The sequence below is a fragment of the Nicotiana sylvestris genome, chromosome 7 (assembly GCF_000393655.2).
Source record: "Nicotiana sylvestris chromosome 7, ASM39365v2, whole genome shotgun sequence".
Lineage (NCBI taxonomy): Eukaryota > Viridiplantae > Streptophyta > Magnoliopsida > Solanales > Solanaceae > Nicotiana > Nicotiana sylvestris.
The window spans coordinates 115662725-115673017 of record NC_091063.1 but is presented as its reverse complement, the minus strand read 5'-3'; the positions used below and the strand labels follow the sequence as shown (position 1 = coordinate 115673017).

General features: G+C 38.9%; 1 protein-coding gene across 2 annotated transcripts; it reads right to left on the bottom strand.

The window, feature by feature from the left end:
- Positions 1-2059: 2059 nt before the first annotated feature.
- On the bottom strand, positions 2060-9336 carry LOC104216029 (ethylene-overproduction protein 1-like). 2 transcript variants are annotated; one of them, XM_009765986.2, is made up of 4 exons: positions 7078-9333; positions 6302-6593; positions 5915-6224; positions 2060-3429 (listed from the first exon to the last, which is right to left on the bottom strand). In XM_009765986.2, exons 1-4 carry the CDS (start codon positions 9126-9128, stop codon positions 3200-3202), a joined length of 2883 nt encoding a protein of 960 aa, XP_009764288.1. In that variant the 5' UTR covers positions 9129-9333; the 3' UTR covers positions 2060-3199. The 2 variants fall into 2 exon arrangements, with proteins under 2 accessions (XP_009764288.1, XP_009764289.1); XM_009765987.2 differs by lacking the exon at positions 2060-3429 and adding an exon at positions 3455-5033 and having other exon boundaries at positions 7078-9336.
- Between the last annotated feature and the right edge of the window lie 957 nt (positions 9337-10293).

Genomic DNA, 10293 nt, shown 5'->3' with positions numbered 1-10293 from the left:
GGATCGCTATTTTTCCGATCTCCACTGTATGGTGGTACCTATTTCTATTTTGTTATGATTCCCGATCGACAACCCTTTAGCCTGTCCACGGGCCTTCTAGGATAAATCGAACCAATTGGAGGTCCTAGTTGGTCATCTTCGACCCTAATCTTTGACTGATACCTATTATGTACATCGGCCCAAGTGACATCAGGATATTCGATCAAATTTTGCTTCTACTGTTGCGAAAGCTATGGAGCTCCGGGCGTTGCGACCTTGTGTAAAAGCTTGAACAGCCCAATCATCAGTGACTGGAGGCAAATCCATTCTCTCCGTTAGGAACCGAGATATGAATTCCCTAAGCATCCGTTATCCTTCCGTCTGACCTTGAAGAGGTTCGATTTCCATGTTGCAACTTTAATGGCTCCGGCGTGGGCTTTCACAAAAGAATCTGCGAGCATAGCAAATGAATCAATATAGTTGGGTGGTAAGTTATGATACCATATCATGGCAACTTTCGATAAAGTTTCTCCAAATTTCTTCAATAGAACGGATTCAACCTCATCGTCTTCTAAGTCGTTTCCCTTTATTGTGCATGTGTAAGAAGTGACGTGCTCATGAAGGTCGGTGTTCCCAATGTATTTGGGGATTTATGGCATACAAAATTTCTTAGGAATGGGCTTCGGAGACGCACTCAGAGGGAAAGGCTTCTGTACAAACTTCTTCGAATCCAAACCCTTTAAAATCGGGGGTGCCCATGGTATTTGGTCAACCCGTGAGTTGTATGTTTCTACCTTTTTGGCATTAGCCTCGATTTTCCTTTCACTTGATTCGATCCGTTTAGTAAGCTCTTCGAGCATCTTCGTAATTGCGAGATCGGTCCCCAATTCATTAGCGTTCAATTTCTCCGATACAGGTTTGATTCTTTGAACAACTTCCTATGATGTTTCGAGGTCAATTCTACTTGGACCTCGATTTTGACTTTGGAGTTGCGCTATCGTAGCTTGTTGAGTCTGCAACATTTCGAATATCATTCGAAGGCTCATTCCGCCTTTTCCACCGCTCTATGCGCTCTGATCAGCTGCTCGGGCATCTCTGGGGACACTATTTCCAGGGTCGACATCTAGATTTGCATTTAGCGCGACGTGCGAACTAACGTCGATGGGGTCTGCGATCGGTACTCCTTCATGGCCAGCTTGAGGCACTTCGATCCCTGGGGCGGCTACATTATCGTTTTCTCCATGGAAACTGAGGCCGTCATCGGCGTGAATGAGTATTGTTTGCAAGTTAGACATATTGATCCTGAAAACAAAAACACTTACGAGAACAAGCATAAAGCAGTGTCTATTATGGGAATTAATACCACGCAATCACTATTATCCTTAGCCCCACGGTGGGCACCAAACTGTTTACCCTTAAAATTGGATAATAATTAAAACTTATAATGTGATTTTCACCTAATATCAATTGATGAATACGAAAATTAGTCGCAAAAATTAACAGTAAAATTAAGCAAACCAGTATTTGAATGGAGTTCTGCCCTCGAGTTGAATATTTCGAATTGATCAATGCAAGAACAGTTAAAAGTACGACAATCTGAGGAACACGATATAAGCTAGAAAGTGTTGTATTGCTTTGATATGTGTGAATGTAAGGTGTCTACAAAACGATGAGAACCCTCTTTATATAGGAAAGGAATCCTATCTATGGTACAATTCTAATTACGGAAGTAAATCCCATGATTAGCCTAAACAACCGCCCTTGATTTGATCTGTTCCGGGATTTCCGCCGTGATCTTTGACCGGTCGCGGATATCTCGCTTTTCCATTATCGCGCTTTGCTCCAAGTCTGCCATATTTGATCTCGATCGTTGCTGGCCTCGATCTCGATAGGCACCTCCATCCTCGAATTCGATACCTTATCTTTGTACTCTGGTCTGATCCACTACAATGCTGGCCTTCGATGCAATTCCCTGGCCTCGATCAAATAATAAAATCGGATAGACCCGGTTTTAATCGTATACAGCTCTCACAAGCTAAGATCCTGCCTACATTTTTCCTTTGATCTCAAGCCAGTTGTTGTCTTCCATCTGCATTTAATAATGGGCGACCTCTCACCAAAGATATCCACATCCAAAAATTCAGATTCATTGAAGCCTTCCGTCATTTTTGGACACGGCAGCGTTGTCCAGACCACACAATTGATATCTTTCAATCCAACCCCCCAACTATCATTCAAGTTAACAGGAAGTTCCAATTACTCTACTATTTGGCTACGACCTACTTTGTTATGTTGATAGTACAGTAGCCATTCCACCAAAGCAATTGATTGATTATTCTGGTTGAGAGTCTCTCAATCCCTCCTTCAAATTATGGCAATGACAATGTAGCCTCATTAGGAATGCCATTATGGCTCCTGGGGATGCGACCATTGCTCCTTTAGTTGCACACGCAACATTTGCTAAGCATGCTTGGGATATTCTTCAAACTACTTATGCGAACAAATCACAATCAAGGATTTTTGGCCTGCGTGAAATATTATCCAATCTCAAGCGAGAGTCTCGCCCTGTCAGTGAATATATGCGAGAAATAAAGTCCATTGCTGATGATTTAGCCATCAGTGGCTCACCATTATCAAATGAAGAGTTGATCATCAAAACATTAAGTGGTCTTGGACCAGAATACAAGGAGATCTCTGCTGCTATCTAATTTAATTACAAGGATCTTGACTTATAATTTTCACAACATCAAGAGAAACGGAGAACTTCTACACATTCCAGCAACTCTATCGTTTAACAGAATGACAGAAGAAAAGTTCCCTTGAACTTACACAAATGAGAATTTTTACCTCTTTCTAGGTCGTATACGGAACTTATGATAAGAGTATGAGAATTTCAATTCTTAATGACCAAAACAATGTCAAAGTACATTGAGCTCGAGTGTCCTGATTTTGCTTACTGTGAAATGGTCTGGCTTTGCTTCATCAAAAACAGAACAACTTTTTACCAACATCATGTCCATAGCAGTCCTTTAATCATATGTACACCAAATCCAATTTCTCCTCCTCAATGATTTCCCAGTTTGTCTTAGTCACCAATCCATGCACAGCAGAATGTTGTGCAGGGAGCCTTATATCCAAAGACTAGAAAGCTCAAGCCGTTTCTCTTCTTTCTTTGAAAGCAGAAAGTACTCCTCAAAACTAGTCCATTCACATGCATATTTCACGTATTTTGCCGTGCTTGAATACGTGTACGACTGTACAAATCTAAGGTATCCTTATGATTGGAATCCAAGCAGAGGGCTGCTTCACAATCCTGGAGAGCACGTGAGAAATCAGTCATTGACTCATGGAATGCTGCCCGAAGATTAAGCATTTGCAAGTCAGGTTTGAAAGAAATGGCTCTTGTAAGCTCCTCCACAGCCTCAGTCTCCCTCTGGTCATCCATGAGCACTGTTGCATGCAACAGTCAAATGTCAGTTCGGACAAGGCAACAAAAATTGCTAAACTCGCAGCTGACAAGGCGATAAAAATGCTTAACTCGCCGCTAACAAGGCAACAACAATTTTTTTTTTGAGAAGGTAAGCTAATAAGGCAACAAGTGCTAAACTCACGGCTGAGGCTTCAATCTATACGGTGCAGGCTCAACCTGACCAGTTGGGAACTTTTGTCCTCCTAGTTTCATGTTGGTTTGTACAAGAACTTAGGAAAATATAGCACAATGCTTTCATCCATTTTTCTTCCAACAGTGGGAGCAAAACGATCTTTCAGCTCAAACCATCAAATATATACAGAAGCATCACATTATGTACTTAATCAGCTAATAAATCTCCCTGCAGGGAGACTTATTCGACAGGATTAAAGTTACTTCGCTGAAGTCATTCATGAAGAGTCTAGACTACTATTTGATTTGACTGAACCAAAACTCTAAACTTTACTGTAAAGTTTATCATACTTCATCAATATCATTTCACCATTCACAGACAAATGCCAACGAAAAGAATTTTGATAGCATAAAGTAGATTGTCCTTGTGTCAGAAAATGCAATATTCCAAAAGGCTGTTGTAACCATTTGATAGGCCAAGCTCAAAAAGAAGAGCTTCTTGCATTTGGGGAGAATATCAGAACAGTATTAGACTAAAGCTGGGCAACAGGAGAAATATTAGAATATGTATTTGATAAGCAGTCGGAGGCCTGACACCAAAAGGAATCCTCCCAGATTGGTACAGCCTTATCACAACTAAAGATTGTACAATTGCAGAATGTTATGGAATCTACAGTTTAGAAGGAATTCAATGATTGAGAAATTGAGGATATCAGCTTTTTGCTGCAGAAACTGGAAAAAATGGTATTAGAGGATGATGTGAAATATTACATACTTTGGATTGGTAGCAAGGATGGGAGATTTACTGTTAAATCATATGCTGTAAGATAATCCACAGACAAGTAAAAGAAGAAGATCATTGACCATGGAAAATGATTTGGAACACCAAGGCACCTCCAAAAATAGCATGCGGTTGCAACACATGAAGCCTGTTTGACACAAGATAATATGCGAAGAAGGGATTTTAAACTGTTTCATAGATGCTTCCTACATGATTCCAATGAATCAGTTAACCACCTACAACAAGCAAACATAGAAAATATGGATAATGTTTTTAAACATATTTGGAGTCCGTGATGCCAAAGAATCTGCAGCAAACTCTCAACAATGGGCAGGGACAGAGGATATCTAAAAGAGTCACAGTTGGAAACTTGCTTATGTTTTATTAGGACAATCTGGATAGAAAGAATCATAGATGTTTTGACGGAAAAAGGAGCACATATAATATGTAATGTCTTTAAAATTTATAATTTTGGTGTACGAAGATTGGAAGAATACTGTAAATGATATAATCATTTAAACAACTTGCTATACTCCTTAAACATGTGAAATGAGACGAGTCATCAGTTTATATTCTCTAAGCACCTTCTTGGTACCGGTTGATTCAAAGAATAATTTACTTGTCAAAAGAAGAGGAGCTCTCTGCAGTTGCTCCATGAGAACAATAAGTTGCCTATGTCAAAGATGGACAAGATATCAGTGATAAATTCCTCTCTCTACATTACATTTGTATTTATTGCATAGACAACTTATCTTAAGAACATTTGGGGTACGCATCATAGGACAATAGCTTGTCAAACCTAAGGTGCAATGAACAGATGCATATCTCTTAAATGTAATGAATTCAATTGATGCTTTGCGTGACATAGGCATAAACCAACACACTAATATCTTGTTACCTGCTTTATTTTTATTTTTTTGCAATGTATATTCTGCAATTTGGAAAACAGCTTTTTAAGACCATCAGATATACATAAAATAGCTAGAAATCGTTTTTATATGACAGGGCCTTCGCAGAAAAGAGAAAGAGTGCTTTCATCAGAAATGTTTTTGCTAACCAAATTCAAATTGTAATAGTTGTAGTAAATCTCAATCCTGAGACGAAGAAAAGAGAGGTATTCCCTTATATAAAGGCTCTTTCAAGTGACTTAATTTCAAATTTTCATACAGCTTTTCTCTTTTCAGTCTGGACATGGCGGCACTGCGTTCATCCTTTATCAACACTGCTAATTCCTTCTGAAAAGTGAATTACATTTTCAAGTGAACATAAGAAGATTCATTCGCTCAAGCCCCGTCCACAAGCAACAACGATTGCTTCCTCTTTGTGATACTCTTTTAGGTTACACCAGGAATTTATGTCACAATTAGTAATAACACCCAAGAAAGATTCTCCTCAAATATAATCATATCGGAACTATACTTCTAATTCACATAACAAATTTTATTCATCACCCTACAGTCAGATATTTAGTCAGAATTTTAGTAAGCTCTTCCCCGAGCAATAAAATTAGGTAACAAGCAAGGGTTATAAAGTGATTGAAAGTGATAATATACCTGCAGCCCTGTATCTATACGGGTATGTCCTTAGAGGATCCAACTGTGTAGCCATGCTGAGATCATTATTTGCCATGTCGCGATCACAATACTCGGACCTTTTCTCATAAGCTGATGCCTTGTTCTGAGCCTTGTCTATCAACTTTGTCATTTCCTCATAAGCAGCTTTCCTATCATTTTTGAGATGATATACACGCGCTAGCCCTTGATGAGCTCTTGTGTGCTTTATCTCGAGGGCACTAACATAGCAATCTGCTGCAAGGTCCAGCTTATTGCAATCCACGTAAATACTTCCTAGATTATTTAATGCCTGCCAAGACCACATAACATGAATAAATTTATCTACAGAAACAACACCAAGAGAACTAGTTTGGAGAATTGACCCACTTGTCCTTTGCGAAGACCATCTGAAGGACATTTAAGTGCTTCCTCCAACAGTTGGATGACATAAGATGAAGATTCAGAATCCAGAGTTGTATCGGCTAGAGCATATGCTTTAAGGAAAAAGGCCTCGAATGACCTTTGGATAGAAATCGATTCCTCAGCTTTGGCAAGTGCTTCTTCACGATGTCCAGTGTCATATAATATCCATCCTTCATATACAAGCTTCTCATATTTGGAGGTGGAATGATTCCGGGCCAGGCGCAAACTGCGCATTGCGGCTTTTTGACAATTCAACCTGCACGTAAAAGGTATTAGGTAAACTAAGTAACAGGATGTGCTTATATCAATAATTTATGGAAATCAGAACAGCATGGAATGTTAACCCATGATAAGGCTTTTCTATCTAAGAATGACAGTATATTTCCAGCCAGTCCCCAAAATTTACTTACACATATGTTGACTCAATCCAACTAAGGATAGTTATCAAAGAGTTGTTTCATGCATTATCCATTTTAATTTTCAATAACATGGGTCTTATAACTTAAAGCCGGATTTGATGTATTGCAATTAGTAATCAGGTTCTTTGATTATAAAGTAACATATGTGACAACAAGAATATGGCTTACAGATCGCCAGAAAAAGTCAATGACCAGTCTTTCCCTTTTTTATTTGCATTCCCGAAAAAATAAAAGTTGAAGCTAGAATCAGGACTCAGAGACATTAGGAACTGTTGCATAAGGTTGCAGCAAAACTCAAAAGATAATGTCTCAAGAAATTACCGCAATAGGAGAAGAGATTGCCTGAAGCGCAGGACACTCCTCCCAGGATCATTTATGAGCATTTGATATATAACAGACAATGAACCAATATCATCAACAAATGACCATCGATCATAGAGTTGCATCCAGCAATCTGCAGGACTCCATGGTTGAACGTGCTGACTGAGGAGCTCCACCAGGTGGTCAGCTCTCACTTTCCCATGAAACATCATAAAGTTCGGCTCTAGAGTCAACAATGCACGGATATCCCTTATAGCAGATTGGTAATCTTCAAGTGCAATAAAGCACCAAGCGCGCAATTCAATGCAGTCTGGAGAGACCTTAAAATCAACAATCCTATTTATCTCTGTGACAGCAGCCTCAATCTGGCTGTCTTCTACCATTGCAATGGCTCTGTATTTGTATGGAAACGTAAGGGTAGGATCCAATCTGGTGGCTTCATTAACATCCAAAATCTTTTGTTTGCCTAAGCTGTACAAAGACCTCTCTTGGTACATCCACCCCATAGGTTTATACTTTATAATAATATCATTAATTAGCTCATAAGCTAAAAACATCTGCCCCTGCTTGAGTTTAGTTCGTGCAACACCTACTATTGAATAAATATTACCAGCCTCAATAGCCATCTCAAAACAATGTTGAGCTTCTTTGTAATCCTTCCTTTCAAGCAATACACAACCCAGTTGATGCAAAGCGAGTGCCTTCTGCCATCTTTCGTTAGCACACTCCTTTAATCTCTCCAACAACATAACTGTAACTTTGGACACCATGTTATCTTCGATTGCTACCTGGCTAAGGAAATAATACAACAGAAAAGAAGCTTGCCCAACTGTGGCGAGTCTCTCCCTAGCCTCAGAGCTACAAAAGGTGTTGAGAACCTTTGGATTATATAAATAACCTGGAAGCTCTCTTAGCATCAGCTGCAAGCAAGACGCCACGAGCAGATGTGCTCTCTCCTCCAGAGCATAATCAATAAGAACCAATGCCTCATCGATATCGGAAAGCAAAGACGCCAAGTAACAATCACAAGCAGATTTCATTTCCTCACAACAAAATCTATTTGCAAATGAAAGAAGCTCCAGAAGTACATTGGGTGAGCAAGAATCTAATCTTCTAGTCCTAGTAAAGAAATCTACAGCTCTCATTCCGTCCGCAGATATACCAACGTGTGTAAAATCAATTCTTTGCTTATCAGACTCAATGAAATTACCATACAGCATTGATTTTAATGGAGCAGAGAGAGCTGCAATTTTACCTCGAATACAGTTGACTTCCTCATTGCCTATGCAGAAGCAAACAACCCCATCCTCTTCTGATTCTGAGCTGAGGAAATTATTCCCAAAATGAGAGATCTGATTAGAACATAGGCAATGATCAAAAACAGAATTGGGATCATAGCCATGTAGCAAAGCAGCGTTGGGGCATTCAACAACTCTTCCTATACAATCCAAAGCTGATGATCCAACCAACTCATCCTCTCTCCTTTCAAACCTCAACCAAGCTGACAAAACCACCTTGGAATGCACATCAACCGCATGTTGACGAGCCGATCGAAGACACCTTCGCAGCAACTTTGGATCACCAAGGCTGCACAAGAGCGCATACTGCTCTAAATAAACCAAAGATTTATCAAAATCTTGGGTCATCTGGATTTTGCGGTAAAGCTCAGCCAAAGATTCAACAAAATCAACAGATTTGAGACAAAGCTCAAGTGGGGGCTCAAAAGAATCGGTTCTTGGAAGACCATAGGGAAGAAAAGTCTCAGCTGTTGAAAGGGAAATAATAGAATCAGCAGATTCTTGCAAAATGGAGTTGATTGTAGGGAAATGGAGCTTGGAAATAGGAAAAGGAAAAGGGTTGCTCGTGGAAGTTTCAGAAGATGGGTTGTAAGCATGGACTTGAGTAGTCTTACAACGGTCTTTGAGCTTGAAACCCCTGCTGCCCCGCATAGTGTGAGAGAGTTCGAGGGAATAGTGACAGATGAGACTCACAAATCTTGATTTCCAATTCCAAATGTTTCTCTCTTCATTACTGTCTGTACAAGTAGACATGAATCTAATAACGAATTTAATTGATTGTTTCACCTTTTGCCCTGCATATATCACCACCTAGAAATAAGTGGGGTTAGAGGGGGGGGGGGGTGATAGATATGCAGGTTCAAGGTTCAACTATGGTGTGATTTGTTATACAGACACTACTTTCATCTGACTTGTGAACATGAAAAAAGAAAAGGATTTAGTAATAGTTTTATGGAGGATGTATCTAATCCATTATGTATGTTTTGTTTTATTTCTTTTTTCATTTGAATAATGCCAGCTCGTCACATCACTATATCAGGCTGCGTGTGTGTTTACAACTTTACATTTATTGTGTTTCTGCTTTTTCTTTAAATCTTTTTTTTTTTTTTAGTTTATTACTTAAAATTATCTTATGATAGTTAAACGAATTTAGTACAGTCTGATAGTGTTTTTGTCTAAAACAACTAGTGGCAATATTGTGTCTTACTATTTAGCTTCCCGAACTATTTACGAGCTATCGTTTTTGCTTTGCATCTTTCTTCTGGATTTCATGTTGTTCCTATTTTTCCTATGATTTCTGTGGTGATACTAATATTGTCTCATTTTGTCCTTTTTTTTTCTTGAGCCAAGGGACTTTCGGAAACAGCCTCTCTACTCCTTCGGTGTAGGGATAAGGTTTGCGTACACATTACCCTCCCCAAACCCCATTAATGGAATTTTACTGGATTGTTGTTATTGTTGTTATTGATAGTTAAATGAATTTAAAAAGGAAATTACGTCAAAAGATAACTAATACTAAAGTATTAAGGGTTCGTGTGGTTGGAATAGGGCTTATGCCGGTATAAGTTATGTTGGGGTAAGTTATGCTGGGATTAGTTATGCTGGGATTGTTGTGTATTCAATATTTGATATGTTGTATTAAGAATGACAATTGTATAATTTCTAAAAAGAAGGTATAAGTTATACCGGTGCTAATTATCCCACCCTCTATAAGGTATAAGTTATCCCGGTGTTAATGTGTTAAAATTAACACCGGGATAACTTATAGTATTAAGGTGATATTAAATTTTTGTATCACCCTTATACCTTCTTATACCTCGTACCAAACGACCTCTAAATGTTAGTACTAACTAGAAGATTGAAGCAACTTAATCTTCATCTTTCTGCATCATTAATGGAAACTTGCCTTTCATCAAGA

Bases quoted from the DNA above. Each gene is read 5' to 3' on its own strand.
- LOC104216029 (XM_009765986.2), bottom strand. From the start codon at position 9,128: ATGTCTACTTGTACAGACAGTAATGAAGAGAGAAACATTTGGAATTGG. The intron at 6,594-7,077 runs GTAATTTCTTGA...TTTTACGTGCAG, and splicing joins CAATCTCTTCTCCTATTGCG to GTTGAATTGTCAAAAAGCCG. The intron at 6,225-6,301 runs GTGGGTCAATTC...TGGTCTTGGCAG, and splicing joins ATGGTCTTCGCAAAGGACAA to GCATTAAATAATCTAGGAAG.